The sequence below is a fragment of the Amblyomma mixtum genome, chromosome 2 (genome assembly GCF_055824585.1).
Source record: "Amblyomma mixtum isolate Tamu chromosome 2, ASM5582458v1, whole genome shotgun sequence".
In the NCBI taxonomy this organism is placed as follows: domain Eukaryota; kingdom Metazoa; phylum Arthropoda; class Arachnida; order Ixodida; family Ixodidae; genus Amblyomma; species Amblyomma mixtum.
This window is the reverse complement of record NC_143013.1, coordinates 130,752,615-130,774,951: the sequence shown is the minus strand read 5'-3', so window position 1 is coordinate 130,774,951 and position 22,337 is coordinate 130,752,615. Positions and strand designations below refer to the sequence as shown.

Genomic DNA, 22,337 nt, shown 5'->3' with positions numbered 1-22,337 from the left:
GCACAGTACACGGACCTCTAGAATTTCGCCTCAATAGAAATTCAACCGCCGCGGCCGGGATCGAACCGCGTCTTTCGGGTCAGCAGTCGAGCACCATAACCCTTAGCCACCGCGGCGGCCTTAATCTAAAGAGTGGTGATGTATATAGCAGGAGATACTTGCAAAGTATTGCATATTCTAGTAATGTAAATAGTTGCAAATATATGTAAATGAATGCACGGAAACGTCCCTTTCTTTTCTACATTTGTGCATCGAAATTATTCAGCTCTACATTAACGAGCTTAAGATCCCCCTCACTACACACAAATCTGAAAGCAGTAGCCGTCAGCGTTGCGGAATGCACCATTTACCGGCACAAATCAATTTTCGTTAACCATGGTGCCACGAAATGAAAGAACGTAACAACTGTTCATCCGGCAAGGAACAGCAATAAACGGCACGAACACCTGAAGCAGGGCCTCAAGTATGCCGGCCACGACACTCAAGTGATAGCCTAAGCAGACACCTCAGCCCACCTCTGCAAACGGCCAGCAAAGCTGCCCTGCAGCCGATTGTCGTTGGAGAAAGCGCCGCGCCGCGGATGAAGCGAGAGCTGCACAAGAAGGGGGCAGGAAGCAAGAATCTGACAGACGCGTGGTGTCGGAGTAGGACAGAGGTGTCACCAGAACGTCAGCACCGCGCGATGCGGCTGGCACTGCATCTGACCTTCCAAAAGACAAGCTGTTTATCAAACATGAAATGCTTCCAGCTCCGCAAATATATTATTTCAGGTTATTGCAATACATAAAAAAACAATAAATTGTACCTCTCTGAAGCAAACCTCCAAGAATCAAAGTACACTTTACGCAAACACAAAAGAAAGATATCGCTCACTAGGACCAATTATGACACACAGATCTTAAATTTCCAAGTTCCTTATTTGCTTAATTTCATAGAAGAAATTAAATTCCACTAACCAGAGTTTAAGAAATATACGAAATAACATTTGTTAAAGAGACCCATTTCTTTCCTTTAACAAGACACTGTTTGCATTCATTTTCGGTGTAATCAAAGTGTATATATGTTATCAGAGTGCCGTGTGCTATTTGTCTATGTTTGTGTGTGCAAGAGCATGAGTTTTGTAGAGTGCCGAGATGTGCATTTAGCATTTCTTTTTCACTTAAAATACAACTGAGTGTTGTCTAATTGCATATTTATATGTTCGCTTTTATATGTTCAAATATTTATATCTATATGTTCAAATGTGTTTATGTAATTGAGAACTGTTCCCTGTTTATCTTTGATTTTTAATAAGTGTGCACTGAAATGCCGAATTGTGCTACCTGGGGCAGGAGCCTCTGCCAGGTCATGAGCCTTTAGCTCTTGCTCCATTTTTCTCTGTTGTGAGAAAATGAAATGAAATAAAGAAAAAAATAGCCGGCGATGGCCTATTGCTCACCTATAAGCTTTGGTCCTCCAAGAACTGTCGGAAGCGCAGCGACACCGGCGGTTCCCCAGCAGAAGGGAAGATTGTGAACGCCGAGCGAGTCACTCAGGAGCACAGGCTTCATGGCCACCGTGCAGCCCGTTGTGACGCCTGCAGCCAAGGCAGTCACCACAACGTGGCTGAAGTCCCTGGCATGGGGCATGGCGACAAAGCAGGCCGACGCCCCGAGCATGCACACGGCAACCAGGAGGCTGCGCGAAAATCCAGTCCTGTCCCAGAGAAACGGCACAGCCAGACGTCCGGCAACTTCGGCGGCTGCTACGTACGAGACAATGGGCAAAGCTTGACCCCTTGCTGAACCCTTGTCTACAGCGTAATCAAGCACTGTCGCCTCAAATGTGACCGAAGCGTACTCTGCGATCCCGAAAGTGACGATGAGAAGATAAAACACAGGATTGCTCAACAGGCATACATATCCATCGAAGCGTTTCTTGCGCAGTGAGTCTTTCCGCAAAGTGTCGTGCTGGCTTTGCGTAGCTGTTATATTACACTTCGTTGAGCCATTCGCGTCCGTCTTCGCCGGTGAACAGCGTTTTGAGATCGACACTATATCGGAGACGTCAACTTGACCTGTGAACCCTGCGTGCGCGTTTGCTGCGGTGGCTGACAACGGTACAACGAAGACGGAAGATTGTCGGTTAGTGTAAAAGGTTGCCTTCTGTTCAGCACTCAATGAGCTTTTTGCAGGATTTTCGGGCGTGGTTTTGACATCTGTAATTCTCAGGCAAAGTTGTTCAGGGCTTTGGTTCTGAGTGCATGGTACTACTGTTTTGCTCATTATTCGGCTGGACATTATGTCAGAGCTCCCGCGCGTTTCCTTTGGCACTGCATCAGCGCGGCAGTGCTCAGACGGGCCAAAAACGGCACAAGCATCTTTCTGCGACGTCCGCTCAATCGTGGGAACAGGCGCTGTCCGAGCGCATTCAGACGCGCAATGGCTTCCTCCAGAGAGCGCCTTGGGACAGTTTGTGGCTAAAACCGCTCGTTTGGCGCTGTTCTCGGAGGCCAATATTAGACCGGCATTCGCTCCCCCTGATAACATGTGAGTACCACTTACGTCGTACCTCCGCCTATAATTTGGGTTGCACAGTGTCGCAGGCCGGGGATTATTCATGAGCATGGCAGCAGGAAGCGTGTCCAGCATTACTGCTGCCAGAAGAAGCAGAGAACCGCGCATGCCGCATTGCTGGATAGCTGCTGATATTGGCATGGAGAACAGAAGTGGCGCCAACGACATCCCAGTGTACTTGAAGCCGCTTGCAGTAGCTCGGTACCTTTCAAAGTACAACATTGCGTAGATGGAAAGGATGACGACGTGGATTCCAACAGCCGTCCCTGCAAAAATAGCAGAAACGATACATAAAAAAAATTACCACGATTTCCTCAGTGTCCTAATATCTGTTGATCTGCGGGCGATCTATGCAGTAAAACCAATTCCTTTTTTGGTAAAACTAGGGCAATATCTTTCAGCAGGCCACGCTGCAAAACACGCTAACCACAGCAAAGAGAACAGCATGCTTTTCGTCGTCCGTCGTACGGCGCCGTACTTCGGCGCAACACGGTGGTTAAAAGACATCAACCGCTTGCGCGTAGCATTGCGTGTGACTGGCGTGTTCAATGGGAGCGGGGAAGGGACACGGCTTCAGGCACGGAAGGACGCGCATGTGCACGACAGGGCGTCAGTATCAAGAGCGTGCGACGTCATAGGGCGCTCCGAAGCAGTTGTACGATTCTTTCCGGTGGTCGCGTGCCCCGCTTTGTTAATGCGAAGAGAGAGAGAGAAAAACTTTATTATAGTAAGTGTGTTTAGACCCCCCTTGGGTCCCTGGACCACCGCACGGTCCCACTCTACGTCGGAACGTTCATGTGGTGTTTGTCCATGACGTCGGCACCCCGAAGCACCGCAGCAAGCTGCGATGGCGGGTCCGGAGACGAGAGCACGACCTCCCAGTCCTCCCAACTTGATAACGCGGGCTGTCCCTGCGGGGAGGATCAGCAGGGCAGCCGAAAAGGATGTGGGAGAGTGTGGCGTGAGGGTCGTCGCACAGGGTGCATGCAGGGGAGGTGCCACAGTAGTGGGATAGCAGCTGAGGGGATGAGAGAGAGCGGGTCTGGAGGCGTCTCCAGAGGATCTGTTGGGAATGGGTAAGGGAGGGGTGTCGAGGAGGGTAAGTCCGACGGTCCAAGCGGGGCATTTGCGTGAGCTCTGCAAAGGTGTGCGCCCGTTCTCTCGAGAAACCTGGATCGAGGCCGTCCTGAGCCCGGCAAATCAAACCTCGGGCCAATTTATCGGCAGCCTCGTTTCCTGGATTGCCAGAGTGAGCCGGCACCCACTGGAGCTCTACCCTGCGCTTTAAGTTTTTGGTGGGGGTGTTCAACAACTCCCAAGCAGAGGCGTGAATCCTGCCTCTCGCGCAGTTGAACAGAGCCGTTTTGGAATCGCTAAAGATGTAGTTTGCATTGGAATGTACGAGGGCTAGGGCGATGGCGGTTTCCTCTGCCTCCTCAGGCGTACAGCCCGAGGGAAGGCGGTGTGTGAGGGGCTGTGCTAGGGCTGGATTGTAACCAACAGCTGCAGCTTCATGAGTTGTGCACGGGGCGTCTACCCAAATGGCGTCCTGGGCTTGTCCATAATACTTGTGTAGGGCCTTAGCGCGAGCCATGCGGCGAGGGATGTGGTACTGGGGATGAATGTTCCGGGGAAGGGGTTTCACAACGAGGGGGGTATGAATGTGTCGAGGAATAGCTATAAGGGATATCTGATTAGCGGGAATGTTGATGCGAAGGGAAGCGAGCATATGCCTGCCAGTTGCGCTCGCGGCAAGTCTCAGATACTGTGTCTGGAGGTGCGCGTCTACTAGTTCCTGAAAGGTGTTATGCATGCCTAGTTCAAGGAGCTTGGCTCTGCTAGTGCTGCGGGGTAAGTTTAAGGCTGCCTTGGTTGCTAGACGAATCATGGCGTTCACTCGCTCTGTTTCCATGCGGTTGAGCTTAAGATATGGGGTGGCGTATAAAATGCGGCTAAGTGTAAAAGCATGCACTACTTTCATGCTGTCCGCTTCGTCTAAACCTTTGTGCAGGGAGGATACGCGGCGTAGAAGTTGCAACACAGATTGCGTGGAGGCCTTGAGTGTTTTAAGGGTATGATCGTTGCGTCCTGAATCCTGCAAGTAAAGGCCAAGGATACGGAGGGTGGGGGTGACGGGGATAGGGGTTCCTTGTGAAGCGATTTGAATGGGGGAGTTAGCTGCAGATTTCGGTCTTATGAGGAGAAGCGCGGATTTAGAGGGGGAGCATTCGAGCCCAATAGATGACGCATGAGCGGAGATGGTGTCAGCTGCTAATTGAAGAGTTCCCTCAATTTCTCCATCAGATACATGAGTGGTCCATGCGGTAATATCATCAGCGTACAAGGTATGCCTTACGTGTGGGATGAGAGCGAGTTTATGAGCTAGGGGGATGAGAGCAATATTAAAGAGAACAGGGGAGAGGACCGCGCCTTGGGGAGTTCCAAGTTTGCCGAGTGTATAAGGTGGTGTGCTCAGCTCTGCTATGTGCAGGGAGGCAGTTCGGCCCGAGAAAAAGGCGCGAACGTAGTTGTAGGTATTTGAGCCTACCTGTAGTGCCTGCAGTTCTCGCAAAATGGCATCGTGTCGAATCCTGTCAAATGCCTTTGTGAGGTCAACCGCCAGAATAGCTTTAGTGAGGTGGGGGATCGTGTCATCAAGCACGTCATGTGTAATTTGTAGTAGGGCATCCTGTGCGCAAGCCCACCATGCTGTGCGAAAGCGTTACTAGGCATTGTCGGCGGCTTTCTGTCATCAAAACCGTGTCCGCAGCGATTGTGCAAAACTATGGAGAGATATTATCTCAAAAGAGGCTGCAATCGAAGGATGATGGTGGGAGGATGCGGCGCAAAAATTTTGGTGCCGATCGGATCATTAGTTCATTTATTAGAGCCAAGAAAGTGACCAAAAGTGGCCGTGGTCGTGCCGGGATTGTCGCGAAATTTGAATCGCCGGAAGTGCGGTGCCATGTGACACACCATGTGATGTACCATGTGACTGGCCCATGTGACCGAAAACGTAGGTAGAGCCAACGCGCAGCGCGAAATTTGAATTTCCGAAATTAATACCCAGGTGGAACGATGGGAGCTTTGGAGTTAGTCGAAATGTAATCAAAAATAGCAAATTATAGAAACGCCAGTCGTAAATGAAAATCAATTAGGTTGCATTAGAGTGAAGGTGAAATAATTATCAATTAAGGTGGATTAATTCGGGTATAATGTGAATTAATGACACATTGAAATGAATTAAAGGTGAATTAGATGAAATCAATTGTGAAATAGTATTGAAATGAATCAATCAGCTCGGAATTACATGAATCACGTGTGAATAAATGGATTAACTATCGATTAATTATATCAGATTGGGATTTGATTGAATTTAGTGTGAATTGTCAATGAATTCAAATCAAATCGTCTTTATTTTCTCTCCCAAGGAGAAAAGGAGGTGACGGGTAAAAGCCGCATAACTGCGGCTTGACAAAGCCCGGCCCCCTCTGGAATTGCGAATTGCCTGCGAATTAATTGTACTATAAGGTGCATTAACTGTGGCTTAAGGTGAATTATGTAATTCGATTGTTATATGTGACCTTAAAATCGACATAGAGGTGTGGAGACGAATCGTAGACACCAGTCGTCGTCGGGTCTCCACAATTTATTCGACTGGACGCGCTCAGCCAGGCTGGGACGGAACAGCGCTGCGCCGGCCTTGCAGTTAAGCAGCCACAAAATCCAGTCTGCGCGTGCTTGGCAGGCGTACTGAGACAGTCGTCGTCTTCTGCTGCCGGACCACGATGGCACGCTACATGGCCCCCCCTCTAGTGATGAAGCCATGAGCGAGGAGTGAATGGCGAAAAGCGGATACTTTTGGCGCAAATCGTACGCGACGAGGACTGGCACGGTCGGGAGCGAATGCAGCGGCACAGTTTGCGATGACGTCGGTGCCAAGATGAGCAGGTTTAAGGCGGTCAACTGAGATTGTGTCCTGCCGGCCGTTGATCAGCATGAGAAAGTGCTTAGGAGCACGCCGGAGCACTTGGTACGGACCATCGTATGGTGGCCGTAAGGGCGGGCGTACGGCGTCGTGGCGAACAAAGACGTGGGTGCACCGCTGAAGGTCGGAGGGGACGTGGACACGACGGGAATACTGGCGCTGACGTGGTGGAACGACAGTGCTCATAGCGCTACGTAGGCGGTAGGCGTAATCTGAGACGTCAGCAGGCGTGAGTGGCGAGGGCTCGAAGAATTCGCCAGGGACACGGTGAGTAGTGCCAAGCGTTAGCTCTGCTGCACAGGTAGAAGAGTCACTGCGAAGTGCAGTGCGGAGACCAAGCAGGATGAAGGGTAGGCGCTCAATCCATGGCGAAGGAAAAGCGGACGCCAGAAGTGAAGCTTTCAGCTGTCGGTGAAAACGCTTAATGACACTGTTGGAAATCGGGTGGTAAGAGGTCGTCTTGATGTGATTGACGCCTAGGAGCCGAGATAGGTTGGCAAATAAGGTAGACTAAAATTGACGACCACGATCAGTCGTAATGGTGCAAGGGACACCGTAGCGGCTGGTCCACAGTGTGATGAGTGCTCTTGCGATCGACTCCGCCGTTATGTCCAGAAGGGGCATCGCTTCAGGCTATCTCGTGAACCTGTCAATGCAGGTTAACAGGTAGCGGTGGTTCCCGGAGGGAGGAGGGGGCCGACAATGTCGACGTGCAGATGGCTGAAGCGGGCGTCCGGGGAAGGGAACGTGCCAAGCGGCGTCGCAGGGTGTCGATGCACTTTGCTTTTCTGACAGCTCAGGCACGCGCGCGACCAGCGGCGAACGTCGACGTTGATGCAAGGCCAGACATAGCGAGCCGTGACAAGGCGCCGTGACAAGGCGAATACCAGGATGGGCCAAAGAATGGAGGGCATCAAAGACGGTTCGTCGGTATGGTGGAGGCACGTAGGGGCGAGGGCGACCGGTTGATGTATCACAAAGGAGGGGAACGGCGCAGTCAGGGAGCAAGACGTCCTTCAACACCAGAGAGGTGCCGCGTGTGCGAAACCATTGCAACTCAGCATCGGCTCGTTGAGCAGCAGCCATAGCCGTGAAGTCGATGACTGGCCGTCCATTGTCCGTCGCATTGACTTCAGCACGAGAAAGAGCGTCGGCAACTATGTTGGACTTGCCGCTCACGTGACGAATGTCGCAGGTAAATTCGGAAATGCAGGCGAGCTGCCTGATTTCACGAGGAGCGTAAGAGGTACTGCTGGATGCTAGCGCGGACGTCAGAGGTTTGTGGTCAGTGAGTATATAAAATCTGCGTCCCTCGAGAAAATGTCGGAAGTGCTTCACGACTGAATATATTGCTAGGAGCTCTCGGCCGAAAGTGCTGTAGCGGCGGTCAGGGGGCGCAAGCTTCTTGGAAAAGAAGGCAATTGGCTGCCAAACACCAGCGACGAAGAGTTTCAATACCGCGCCGACAGCAGTGTCCGATGCGTCAACCATAACGGACGTGGGCGCGTCACATTTAGGATGAACCAGCAGCGTCGCTCCGGCAATGGCTGCTTTGATGCCGCTGAATGCACGGTCAGCGGCATCGTTTGATTTGAAGCAGCGCAAGGCCGAAAGCCAAAGAAGAGAGCAGAGAAAGAAACGGACAACACAGCGCTGAACTAACAACTGACATTTATTTGGCGCGCTGCACGTATAAATACATTTAGGCACCAAAATAGAAAACAATGCAAAGAGCTCATTCATGCACTCGGATTCTGCACGCCAACACAAGCTAAGATGTGCAATTCAGGAAGCGAAGTTCTTTTTGAGATAAAGACACTGATGGAGCGCTTACACATGTGTCACCATACGTCTTGATGTTCGAAGCCTCGATTATTTCACGGCACAGCTTATATCTGTTCCTATCCACAACTCTGCAAAATTCAAACTGTGGGGTGCACTCGCACTCACGGCAGTGCATGCTAAGGTTACGGGACTCTTTATTATCAACATTGTTGCGGTGCTGCCTGTGGGAATCTGGCTTTCCGCCGTCGCCTTTGCGCGGCTGTGCCGGCCTACCGCGTCGTTTCTCCTCTTTCCCTTGCTCCCGCCTCAGGCGGTGGAGAGGCGGCTGGGTGACTAATCACTGTCATATAGCCACAGCTCCGCCCCGGCTCCCCAAGGGCCTTTGCCATTGGCGCCTTTTGGCGGGAATCCGGGACCCGTTTTGGCGGCCGCGCATCCCGCGACCGTCCGAGCGGGGCCCAGAGAGAGAGATCCCTCCGAGACAGCGAAAGGTGCGTACGTTACTGTTTGTCCCTGCGGGCCTTTGCCGCTCGGACCAGTGCTTACTCGAGCTCGCCCGCACGTGTCCTCTGACCTGCAGCGGCTCGAGCCTGTCCAGCGGGGTCCAGCGACCTCAGACAGGCGTACCTTGCGTTGATTGCCCACTCTCTCTCGCAACCGGCCCAACGGTCGATGTGGGAATCTGGCTTTCCGCCGTCGCCTTTGCGCGGCTAGCCGGCCTCCCGCGTTGTTTCTCCTCTTTCCCTTGCTCCCGCCTCAGGCGGTGGAGAGGCGGCTGGGTGACTAATCACTGTCATTTAGCCACAGCTCCGCCCCGGCTCCCCAAGGGCCTTTGCCATTGGCGCCTTTTGGCGGGAATTCGGGACCCCGCTTTGGGCGGCCGCGCGCCGCGCGACCGTCCGAGCGGGGCCCAGAGAGAGAGAGATCCCTCCGAGACAGCGTAAGGTGCGTACGTTACTGTTTGTCCGTGCCGGCCTTTGCCGCTCGGACCAGTGCTTACTCGAGCTCGCCCGCACGTGTCCTCTGACCTGCAGCGGCTCGAGCCTGTCCAGCGGGGTCCAGCGACCTCAGACAGGCGTACCTTGCGTTGATTGCCCACTCTCTCTCGCAACCGGCCCAACGGTCGACACGAGAGAGAGATCACAGCACTGCCGCGGGGACATTCTCCTGCAGCGGCGTGCTAGCGGCGCATATTGCTCGAGTCGCTTCGTGCGCGCAGCGGAGCCTTGCTCCTCGCGCGCCCCCGGGACGGGGTGACGATTGAGTGTGTGTGTACTGCTGAAGGACGACGTGAATAAACGTCTCCTTGGTGAACTTGGAGGCCTATTTCTTTGCGGCGAATCGCTCTCCTCCCAGCGGAGGTTGAGTGCGCTGCAGCGGTGTCCCAGTGTGTGTGGTGACGGCTGATCGGGGCCCTTGGCTCGCGCGAAGCTCGAACCCGCGGTGGGTGGTGGCCTGTGTCCACGTAGAAACCCACAACTGGCGCCCAACGTGGGGCACGAACCCACGACCCTGAGATTAAGAGTCTCATGCTCTACCGACTGAGCTAGCCGGGCAGGTCGCCTTGCCGATCACGCTTGCGCACCGTGTCTACCACCCACAGCGGGGCACTCGGCAGCTACATGTCGGCTCCCTACGGAGTTGTAGCGTCGTTTGCTCCGCTGGCTGCTGTTCCTTCGAATAGCTAGACACCGTGGTTGGCCGCGGCCCCCATTGGGGTTTACGGTGACAACACAAAATGTTGACCACGTGGCTCCCATTGGAGCTGTATCGGAAGCACCCTGCGGTGCATCCGCTGGTCACATGCCTCAGCTGTGCATGCTTTCCGCCCAGTGCGAAAGCAGTTCGTGTCACGCTGCCGCAACCGGCAGTTTCGAACAGAAGCAGCCGTGCCCCGCGAGCAGTCAATTCTGCTCTGGAAACGGCGAGGCGCTGGCCCGGTTCCCTGCGGAAACCGCGCCGCTCATCGAACTAGGAGCCTTGCCTCCCTCGTTCGTGCAGCCCGCCCAAGCCTCCACTGAGGCAGGGGTGCAGTGCGCTCAGTTGGCTGATGCGGCTCCGTGAGCCTGCGGGTCGGCTGGGGCGCTGGGCTCTCCTGATACAGCATTACGACTTTTCCGTGCAGTGTCGAAAGGGGAGCACAAACGTGGTAGCTGACGCGCTATCCCGTGCCCCACTCGCCAGCGGCGCCTTGACGCCTGTAGGCGGAGGGGGCGAAACAGCGGACGAGCCGCCGGGCGGCAAGGAGGGGGAACCCGCAAACGGGTTAACCCATTCCGCTAACCAGGCGAGCAGCGCTTCGCAAAGCGGACGAGAGGCAAAGCTCTTCGTGAGCGCCTCGGAGGTGCCGACGCGAACGGAAATTTTGGCTGCAAACCTGAGCGGGGACGAGACCATGCTCCCCTCTGGGATGACTGGAATCGTTTTCAGCCGTAAGAGCTACTGAAAGCCCAGCAAAATGACCCCTTTTGTCGCGAGGTGAGCGACGGTCTCAGGGAGACGGAGCGCCGTGACGCTACTTGTATTGTAGCGGGCGCAGGGGGGCAGAAGCCAGCGTGTGTCGCGGCGAACCCCGGGGAGTCATATTTGCTGGACCATGACGGGCTCGTGCTGAAGTACATAGCCACCGATGACGAGTCCATCGACCCGTTCTAGGTGGTTATCCCCAAAAGTCTAAGAGGCGCACTTTTGCGATTCTCTCATGACGAACCACTGGCCGGTCATCTGAGTGGCTCCAAAGTTTTTGCAAAACTGAGTCATTCGGTGACGTGGCCTGGCATGAAGCGTGACATTTTCCGCTATTGCCGTTCCTGCCATGTCTGTCAAGCGGTGAAGTCACGGGGCGGCAAGCCGCCTGGAATGATGAAACCGATTGACAGTGTGCGTCCGTGGCAGATGGCCACCTGCGATTTGATGGGGCCTTTCCCCAGGAGCAAGCAGGGGTTCATTGACCTGAAGGCCTACGCGTCACGGTCTGATGAGCTTGCGCCGGTACCCATTGGTATCAAAGGCAAGTGTAAAGGCACAACTGGTGCTGCGGAACGCAAGCGTACGGAGCACCGGTACAATCTGAGGCGACGGTCACCTGTGTGATTGATGCCGGACGGCGGACTTTTCCGCAACCGAAGGCACGCAGCCGCAGCTAGCTGGCGAGCTTTCTCGTCAGGCCCTACCCAGGCGAAGCACGGTGTGTTATTTTTTTTGTTTTTGCAGTATGCTCAGTTCCAGCCTTGTGTGTTTATCTGTTTATTTAATTTTTTTTGTTTGAGTCAGTTTCTAGCCACTTTTCGTTTCCCCGCTTGTACGTCTGTTTTCGTTCTAACGTACCGAGATGTACATAGGCAACATGCGTTTGTGTTAGCGTTCAGTTTTTTTTTTACCCGACTTGTACATAGGCAAACTTCAGCCCGCTCGTGCTTGCTCTTATCTTCTAGAAGCAAAAGATGGGTGTCGTTTGTACGGCGCGCCTCTTCTCATTTCCGGCCCAACTGTGGGTGGTTGGCTCGTTAAGGAGCCGTGTGTCGCGGTGTGAGTTTTGTGCGGCCCGTATGGAGTGGAAGTTGGCGGGGCGTTTGGAGCGATGGGGGGGCGGAAAGTGCACCCTTTGACCCTCGCCGCGGCGCCTCTGGACGCTTCTGATGAGGGGATCGTTGTCGCCGACCAGCGTCCGCGCACTTGCCGGTGTATGCGTGGTTGTGGCTGTGACTGTGTGCGCGCGTAACCATGAGCCAAGGCGACGCCTGTGAGTTGTGCCGTTGTGTCCTTCTGCGTGAGCGCGAGGATGAGAAGGACCCCTCGCTGTGGACAAGGTTACACATCTGGACGCCGCCGAACGTCCTCGCCCGTTTCAGCCGGCGTGAAGGGGGTGCACTAACTGTCTTGTGCCCGAACGTGATGTCGTGTCCAAGGGCGCGAGGTCAGTGCTCTGCCGCGGCCCCGTCGTCATCAACGGGAAGAATACCGCCATCAGTCGTCGGCCCTCCCAGCCCGTTCAACTTGAAGTCTGCGAGCGGTGAGTCGCCGACAGGCCCATTGGGCCGCGCCACCGAACTTTGGGACTGTCACCCACCTGTCACATAGTTGTACAGTTGAATTCACATCGTCTTGTGTACCGTGTATATAATCTGCAAGCTGTTTTGATTTACTGAAGCGTATGCCAGTGTTTGTTTGTTTGCCTTGTTTTTCCTTTGTTTTTTTGCATTGTTCTGGCTGGAACTGAAGTGTAGCTAGATTTTTTTTGTGTATTCATTTCTATTTTGGAACTGAAGGGTAGCTAGTTTTGTTTTGTGTATTCATTTCTTTATTTTGGAACTGAAGTGTAGCTTATTTTTTTTGTGTATTGATTTCTTTATTTTGGTCGCTTGCTTTGCCGATGGGTAGGAGGGCATTTAAGGAGAGGGGGATGTGGGAATCTGGCTTTCCGCCGTCGCCTTTGCGCGGCTGTGCCGGCCTACCGCGTCGTTTCTCCTCTTTCCCTTGCTCCCGCCTCAGGCGGTGGAGAGGCGGCTGGGTGACTAATCACTGTCATATAGCCACAGCTCCGCCCCGGCTCCCCAAGGGCCTTTGCCATTGGCGCCTTTTGGCGGGAATCCGGGACCCGTTTTGGCGGCCGCGCATCCCGCGACCGTCCGAGCGGGGCCCAGAGAGAGAGATCCCTCCGAGACAGCGAAAGGTGCGTACGTTACTGTTTGTCCCTGCGGGCCTTTGCCGCTCGGACCAGTGCTTACTCGAGCTCGCCCGCACGTGTCCTCTGACCTGCAGCGGCTCGAGCCTGTCCAGCGGGGTCCAGCGACCTCAGACAGGCGTACCTTGCGTTGATTGCCCACTCTCTCTCGCAACCGGCCCAACGGTCGACACGAGAGAGAGATCACAGCACTGCCGCGGGGACATTCTCCTGCAGCGGCGTGCTAGCGGCGCATATTGCTCGAGTCGCTTCGTGCGCGCAGCGGAGCCTTGCTCCTCGCGCGCCCCCGGGACGGGGTGACGATTGAGTGTGTGTGTACTGCTGAAGGACGACGTGAATAAACGTCTCCTTGGTGAACTTGGAGGCCTATTTCTTTGCGGCGAATCGCTCTCCTCCCAGCGGAGGTTGAGTGCGCTGCAGCGGTGTCCCAGTGTGTGTGGTGACGGCTGATCGGGGACCTTGGCTCGCGCGAAGCTCGAACCCGCGGTGGGTGGTGGCCTGTGTCCACGTAGAAACCCACATGCCTAAGCCTATCATTTAAGCACTGTCCTGTGTGGCCAATATAAAACCTATTACAAGTGAGAGGAATAGAATACACGACATTTTTTGGACACTTCACGAATTTGCACTCATGATTTTTCGGGCAAACGGGGATAGTTTTCCCTGGATTGTTGACACGCATGCACAAGCTTGACAACTTAATGGGGGCCGAAAAAACAACCTCCACTCCGACTCTTTTTCGAACACTTTCTCTGCTCTCTTCTTTGGCTTTCGGCCTTGCGCTGCTTCAAATCAAACAATGAATAACCAACTCGCCCATCAGCTCGTGCTTTCAAGCGGCATCGGTCCAAGCAACAAGAGCGGTCGGCTTGCTGTGGCTCGAGAGAAGGTCGTGCAGAGGCTGCAGTATTGCAGCGCAGCGAGGAATGAAGCGCCGATAATAGTTGGCGAGGCCGAGAAATTCGCGCAGTTGTCGGGTGGTGGTGGGCCGGGGAAACTGACGGATTGCGGTGACACGGGCCGGTAAGGGGCGAATGCCATGGGCTTTGAAGCGATGGCGGAGAAAGTCCAACTCAGCAACGCCGAACTCGCTTTTCGGTCCGTTGACCACGAGACCAAAGCGGCTGAGTCTTTCGAGCACTTGACGCAGGTGGATCATATGGGCCTCTGCCGTAGGGCTGAAGACGAGAATGTCGTTAAGATAGGCAAAGCAGCACGTCAAGCCGCGTAGGACTTGGTCAAGAAAACGCTGAAAAGTCTGGGCTGCGTTGCGAAGACCGAAATGCATCCTCAGATATTCAAACGTGCCAAAAGGTGTAATAATGGCGGTCTTCGGGATATCTGACGGTTCCACAGGAATCTGATAATATGCCTTTATAGCGCCCGGCGACGCTATAAAGCGCCGGCGTTACAGCGCGCGCTATAAGAAAATAAAGATGGAGCGCGTGCTCGGAGCGCACGCCCGGCGCGGGCTGTTTGGAACTAGAAGCCTGCCACGCTGGTCATGTGGCTCTGGCGCTCCGCTGCGACCCCGCAAATCTTCAACAGTGGTGGCCAGGCAAACCGTGCCTTCTATTCCAGCGGCGTCCTAGCATGGCGTACTGGCAGGACCCAAGTTTCGACCCGCCGCTCCCAGCGTTCCGGCCTGCAGGCGTCGGCGGGTGGTTCGCCAAACTGGAGGCTGCGATGTATCTGAACGGCATTACCATCCAGCCGTTTAAACACGCAGTCCTTTGCGACATCCTCCCACCCGACCTCCTGCGTCGGCTCACCTACTCTGCCTTGGGCTGCCGGCCATACGATGAGCTGCGTGCGGCCGTCTTGGCTGACTTCGGTGCCTACTATGTTCCGCCGCCGCTCTACAACGCAGCGGACCCGTTTTCGCCGCCGCCAGCCTCTGGCCCTGCACCGGCCTCGCTCGCGCCCACGCAGCCCTCCAGAACCCGGCCCGCCTCAGCAGCCCCTCGCCGCCTCGCCGCCACTCCAGTCCAGCGCCTCCGGCCCGGCTTCTTTAGCACCGACCGCACCAGACGCTACCGCATCGCTTCCGGCAGCACATCCTGCTACCCCGGTTACGCTAGCAGCACTGTGCGACGACTCCACGGCCCGAAGTCCGCAGTCATTCCCTCAGCAGCTCATTGAGGTGCCTGGCCCACCGCGGTTTGCCACGTCAGCGGACTCAGCGACAGATGCGCCTCGCGCCACCCTGTTCAGCGCCTCCGGCCATACCGCCTCCCATAAGGACGATACAGCGTCTACGGCACAGCCCGGTGAGCAACTTCTCTCATCTGCAATAGTGCCGCCGTCAGTCGAGCTCTTCCTCGACGAGTGCCCCATTCCGCCAACTTCTGTAACCTACTGCGTAGTATCGCTGCAAGCCGAAAGCTCACCTGCCGCCTCATCGCTCATTCCGCCAAAGCCGTCAGTCACTGACCTGAGCGATCGTACTAAGGGCGAAGTGAGATTGCCGGCACCGCAGCATCTGTCAGATGCCAGCCCCATTACCCAGGCGGCCACATCGCCTGCCCAAGAGGCCCCACCCCAAGCCCTCTGTACTGTCAACCGCTTCTTGGAGTCTGACCCTGGCAGTTCGACACTGTCGCAGCAAGCGTCTGCTTTGGTGCCTGACTTGAGCCACCTTCAGCAACGAATGGTCGAGCTACCCACACCGAGTAGTGCGGCAGTTGTCCATCCACCAGCTTTGTCTCTTGCTGTCAGCCAGCCGTCTGATGTAGCAGTCTCAGCTGTACGGCCTGTAACTGCCACAGCCTTCTTGCAGCCATCCACCGCCGACCGTGCCCACACGCCAATCAGTACTGGCCAGTCGCTCCGGACTGCCACTCCCGCTTTACCCAAGCATCTGGCATTGAGCCCAGCAACTTCTTCCAGCATCGTCACAGCTTTCACCATTGTGTCGACGGTCACACCACAGCTGATGTCAGTCCATGGAGCCGTTTCGGCCGCTCCTGTGCTTGTGACCGCGTACACGGCGCGTCCAATCCTCATCGACATCAGCTCCATCAATGTTCCAACACCGACGACACTTGTGTCCGCGGGCAGCCCTACAGTCGGTGACGGCCCGACCATGGCCTTCCCTGCCCCCATGTCCATTGTCAGCTCGGCACTCTGCATCATTCGCCCGCTGCGCAGCAGCCAGGCTCGTCCACCTGAGCCAGCGCACTCTACCCGACGGCTCTTCCCGGACCCTTACATGAACTTACCGGACCCTACATCTCCATCTCCGGCTACTCCATCTCTGCCCCGTCGGCGCGTACATTTCGCCGTTCCGTCTAGGCGGGGGGGGGGGGGGGGGGGGGGGGGGGGGGGGGCGTTACAGCGCGCGCTAGAAGAAAATAAAGATGGACAGCGCGTGCTCGGAGCGCACACCCGGCACGGGCTGTTCGGAACTAGAAGCCTGCCACGCTGGTCATCTTGCTCTGGTGCTCCGCTGCGACCCCGCAAATCTTCAACACCTTCACAATATCGACTTTGCTGAAGATTGTGCAGCCATGTAAAGCCGATGTGAAATCTTGGATGTGGGGAATCGGGTAGCGGTCAGGGACTGTGGCCTTGTTGAGGGCCCGGTAATCGCCGCACGGCCGCCAGTCGCCGGTCTTTTTGGGCACCATGTGGAGGGCGACTCCCAAAAACTAGAGGAGGGGCGGATGAAGCCAACCTCTAGCATATGCTCAAATTCCTGTTTGGCGACCGCGAGACGATCCGGTGCGAGGCGACGAGCGCGAGCAAAAACGGGAGGCCCAGTCGTCACAATATGATGAGTCACATTGTGAGCGACTGGCGCTTGGAGGGACGGGGGTCGGAAGACATCTGGATATTCAGCAAAGATGCTGAACCAAGGGTCGGAAATGGTGCTGTGCGCCCGGAGAAGCCGGAGTGGTGGAGCGCGGCAAGAGACGCCTTGGACGACTAGGCTTGTTTCTGAATCCAGTATTCTGTTTTGCCGCATGTCAACTAGGAGCCTGTAGTGCCATAGAAAGTCGACGCCGATGATTTGCGAGCGCACGTCCGCGATAACAAATACCCAGCGAAAGATACGGCGGAGTCCGAGGTCAAGCGTTACCGACTTCTGGCCGTATGTCCGTATGGTGGATCCGTTGACTGCGTACAGATGAGGAGAGTCTAAAGGACGGCGCCGCTCAGCCAACGTAGGCGGAAGAACACAAATCTCGGCACCAATGTCGATGAGGTAGCGGACTTTGGTTACACGGTCAGTGACGTGGAAAAGGCGACTGGATCGCGGGCCGAGAACACCGGTCGCCTTCAGTGTTCGGCCGGACCGTTTCCCGCGTACGAGCAGGGCTGGCGGCAGTGGCGTGCGCGAGAGCCGTATCGGTGGTGGAACCAGCAAAGGGTCGTCGAGGGCGGAGAACGATTTCCAGAAAAACTGGGGCTGCTACGGCGAGTTGGAGACAACGAATGCGTCCGGCGAGCACGAAGGGCTGCAACTTCAGCTGTAAGCTGCGCCACCTGCCGGGCTAGCTCCTCATGAGTAGCAGTGAGACGGGTATAGCAATCGTCAGGAGCTGGGCTCGATAGCTGAGGGGCAGGAGGGCGATGAAGTGTTGCAACGGAGGGAAAGCCGACGTCCGTGATCGAATCGTAGACACCAGTCGTCGTCGGGTCTCCACAAATTTATTCGGCTGGACGCGCTCAGCCAGGCTGGAACGGAACAGCGCTGCGCCGGCCTTGCAGTTAAGCAGCCACGAAATCCAGTCTGCGCGTGCTTGGCAGGCGTACTGGGACAGTCGTCGTCTTCTGCTGCCGGACCACGATGGTACGCTACAGAGGCAAAGAGGAGCAGCCAGAGGCAAAGAGGAGCAGCCAGAGACAAAGAGGAGCAATCAGAGGCGGCGAGGAGGCGTGAATGCTTTCACATTACTCCAATGCGGTTTCCGCAGTGCCCTCTAACGTTCTTGTTTTTTTGTCACTGGTTGTACTGGTCAGTACTGGTATAGCAGCAATATTAAAGAGAACACGGGGCGCGTGGCCTCGGCGCTTCGCAAAGCGCTGCGGCCGAAACCACGTGGGAATCGGCAGCAAATGCACGTGCGCAGCAAGCACGGACGGCTGCTCTTTGCTCATGCTCCTGGTGCCGCCCATTCTCGCCGGCCGTCAGCATCGGTGCTTCGGGACGCCAGAAGAGAACGCGCTCCAATGTACCCTTACATTTTGAAAAAAAAAAATTCGAGCGCTAAAACGAATACAAGAAAAAACACAACAGGACAGGGGCGCAACTTCCAACTTCAACGACAGGATTGGAATCCAGGCGCCCTTTTACAGCCTCTGTGCTGTAAAACATAAGAATGCTATCCTGAAGTAACTTGGCAGAGCGTCATGTATGAGGTAGGTCCTAACAACAGCTACCAGGAGTAGATAACACATGCTAGTGTGAAAGACGCCACGGGCTGAAAACTTATGAAAAAAAAGACACAGCATAGCAGTAACAGTTTAAAAAAAAAGAAACTATAAAACCGATATGAAGGGAAACTATTAGTAAACATGTTCTGATGATTGATAGTACAGGCCTTTCTTATCGGCTTTCTTAGGACATACCTTCCTTAGGGCATACCATAGGGCATACCTTGGCCTGCTTGCACAGAACTGAAATAAAGAAAACTGCGGACCGTGTCTGGAAGCCACTTTTTTTTTAATTGTGAGATAAACCATGCAGGTAAGGCATGACCTGCACAGGTTTGTTTCTGTCACCTTTTCGAGCACTTTAACATGCCAGCAAGTGTAATGGCGACCGCTACATTTATTATATTTGTTTATTTTGTGTGTGTATGTGCCGAATGCAGTTTGCTTACCCCAGGGAGGAAGGCACTAGTCAGGCACCACGCCTTTTGGCCTCCTTCCTGAAGTGTATGAGACACACTTCAAATAAATACTTTTCAAACTTTTCAAACGTTCCCAGACACCCTTAGAGAGTGTGGGGGTAACGGTCTCGGTCTCAAAGATGCCCACCACTCAGCGTGCCAAGCTCAGCCAGAAACCAGTTACCAATTGACAAGCTTTCGCCGGTGCCAAGCTTTCGCCGGTCGCAAGCCAGAGAATCGGTCGGAGCCAAAGGTTCACAAAAAAAATGGCTGAGGCTTAACTTGGTTAAGCCTGGAGAATGCGAAGCATCATCGTGTCGCGTAATTTGGAGGCGCACAACCACAGCGATGGCGCGAGGTGGGCCCCCGTTTCTCCACTGTCGTGACGTCATCGTGTCACGTGGTGTGACGTCATGTATCACGTGATTTGGAGGCGCACAACCACAGCGACGGCGCGAGGTGGGCCCCCGTTTCTTCACTGTCGTGGCGTCATCGTGTCACGTGGTATGACGTCATGTATCACGTGATTTGGAGGCGCACAACCACAGCGACGGCGCGAGGTGGGCCCCCGTTTCTCTACTGTCGTGACGTCATCGTGTCACGTGGTGTGACGTCATGTATCACGTGATTTGGAGGCGCATAACCACGGTGAAGGGCTGAAGTGGTAGCTAAAGTAGTATGTTTTGCATAAAAACAAAGTTTATATACAGCAAAGAGACGATACAGAGTATTTCAGTCACCCGTACGAGCGCATACAGAGTGTTTTACAGTACAATGAAACTCGTGCAAAGAAACACTCGAGAGAGATTGCAATACAACAAAGGAATTATTCCACCTAAAGGGCACTAAGACAAGAGAGAGGTAAACAAACAAAACACAATTTGTTCACCGGGCACTGCGACAGTTCGACGATCAGAGGATGCAGACAGAGCCATCCCGCAGGCTAGCACATGCTGCCTCGTCGGTGCGTGGCTGGGCGAGTAGTGTAGACCCAGGAGTCGAGTGGGCGCGCTTCTCAGGAGCTTGAACGGCGGCTCGGGCTGACAGACAGCGTTCAACGCCCTATATATAGGCACGTTCCGCGTCTCTTCGTTCTTCGCGCCAAGGCAGCCACGAACATACACACATTAGCAGCTGTACAATTTTCTTCTTCTCGCGCCGGCCGCGCGTCCTCATTGACCAGGCGAGGAGACCGGTCCGAGGCGTTCTTCAGAAAGCGCAACATACCTCTTTAATTAAAGGAAGCAAGCAAATCAAGAAAGTGCCGCTTACATCGTGGTGCAGGCAAAAAAAATTGCCAGCTTTGTACGACTTGCACAGCTTGGTGGAACAAGCACTTTGTGGCCTCCTAATTGCTGGCCCGCATTCGGAGGCAATACTTTGCCGGTTGCTGGCCATGAGCGACACCAAGCTAGCCTGGGACCCTATTTGCAACCTCGGTATTGCCATGGAAATGTCAGAGAGTGTGCAATGGCAGTAGTTTCGGAAAACAGCTCTAACATTCGACAAGCAGCAGTGACGCCCTCTTATCCTCTGCCAGAGGAAGACGTCAACGTCGCGACCAGGCTCAGACTCTGTTTTGTCGCAGTTTCACTGGATGTTGTTCTTCCGGTTGATGTTAGATAGTTTTGAGGGTGGTGGACTTCGTCACTTGTGATGCACATTCGGGGATTATGCCTAGGTCCCAGATTAGACAGTTGCTCATTTGGTTCTTGCTTGCTGCTAGTAGAGAGTTTTCTGGGGGACACAGGGGCGCAATAAAATAAACGGACAAAGAAGTAGACAGGGACGAGCGCTTTGCTAGAGTAGAGAATTGTCCAGGTAAAGCGCCGCCTTAACATTATCTGTAGCAACCCTATGTCACCGCTAACTATTCAACCCTCCGATGAGCTATTGCGATAGTTAAATACATTTCGTGGCATTCAGTTGCTTACTTGGGCAATGGCATATTACGTCGGGCCTGGGGGGAAATGCTGAATTTCCTACAACGCACAGCTGCGACCCATTTGAACCCGAATGCAACCCGAATGAACCCGAGAGCACTTCTTCCGACTCTTTTGTATAGACCTTTCTCGGAAGAAAGATCCATCAGAGTCGAGCCAGGGCTGTAATACCGACTAATATAAATCGGCAGTTTGCGTCGGCTACCTCCCGCATCAGCAATGAATAAAAGCGGTTGTAGTTTTAGTAGTCGGAATCACTGGTATCAGGGCACGTGACTGCCCAATGCTTTTCGTCAAAAAATTCGCTCTATCTCACACACGCGCGCGCGCGCGCGCGCGCACACACACACACACTCACGCACGCACACGCGCGCGCGCGCTTATGAGACCATTTGCAACAGTGTACAACGCATGGTTGCATCACAACTGTGATAAGAAAATCTGAGAAGGTGTACAATTGAAGGCGCCGAGGTCGTCGGTCGGAATCGCTGTCGCAAGCTAGCATTCACCTTGACTGCACATGTAAGGAATATACAACGAGAAATCGTATGACACCTCCTGGAACGCTGTGCGATAAACGCTTGCGTCACAATAATTTTAAGAATGTCTGGAAAACAGGCGCCCCATAGAGGTCGACCAGTGGGGTGTAGATATAGACGGGCGACACGTATATGCTTGTGTTAAATGGCGGTTCTCGGCTTGCTGTGTGCGTCCTACGCCCGCCTGATGACAACACCCTGCTTTTCTTTCCATCGCTGAGATTTTGTGCACCATCTGCGAATGCAAACACTAACACATGTCCCTGGATTTTCTCGTAATGGGTCTAGGAATGCTTTTGCATTGAAAACTGATTAGCTAAATTTTCATTTATTGGCTTCAGGAAATACTTGATTAACTAGGAATTTGTGGAACGTCTTGAGTAACAGCTGACTAAATGTTTCCACCAGCTTGCCTTTTACATAAAGTAGTTATTTTAAATAAGCGCTGACTCACGTACCGCTCACAAAGCCCAGGGTGACACACATCCAGATTATATTTGGCGCGAAGGATGCCGCCAGAAGTCCAGCGAAGTTGAGAAAACTTGCAGTAATGGCAATGTGGTAGATGGAGAGCTTCTTCTGGAGAATGCTTACTAGAAACCCTGCGTCGCGCGGAAATGAAAAAAAAAAGAAAACAGAATCCACATATAGGATTGATAGGAAGGCTTCTATGGATCTATGAGTGTATAGAATCACCAATTCCACATAAAAGGACATTCACCCATTATCGCTATCCGAGCAACTGCCATTCGTGAGCATTGGATCTGAACACCGGAACATAAGTGAAAACCAAACTGCTAGTGCACCCAATTCGCATATGGCATAACTACGCAAATCTAGAAACAACTTTTTTAACAGTACCGGCGCTGCGAACTTCCGAGCACTGTCTCGATCAGGCCACTCCCTGTTCACCTTCGTCGTAAATACAAAACAAGTACGCCACTGAAATGCGCCCAAATTTCTGAGGGACATCATCTCTGAGACAAAACAGTGCTGGCCAGAGGAC

The 22,337-nt window shown here is 54.0% G+C and overlaps 1 protein-coding gene and 1 non-coding gene across 5 annotated transcripts in view; both read right to left on the bottom strand.

Annotated features, from left to right (window-relative positions):
• LOC149360910 (monocarboxylate transporter 2-like) overlaps positions 1-22,337 on the bottom strand; it is a 99,440-nt gene that overhangs the window by 18,929 nt on the left and 58,174 nt on the right. For 2 of the 4 annotated variants that reach the window (XM_089572540.1, XM_089572539.1), the window contains exon 2: positions 1,439-2,821. In XM_089572540.1, coding sequence (XP_089428666.1) covers positions 1,439-2,821 — 1,383 coding nt within the window. Of the gene's footprint in view, positions 1-1,438; positions 2,822-21,789; positions 21,934-22,337 lie in introns of all 4 variants that reach the window. The other 2 variants (XM_089572538.1, XM_089572541.1) reach the window with 2 other exon arrangements.
• TRNAK-CUU (transfer RNA lysine (anticodon CUU)) lies at positions 9,812-9,884 on the bottom strand. The gene has a single exon. It is a non-coding gene; the product is annotated as a tRNA-Lys (tRNA).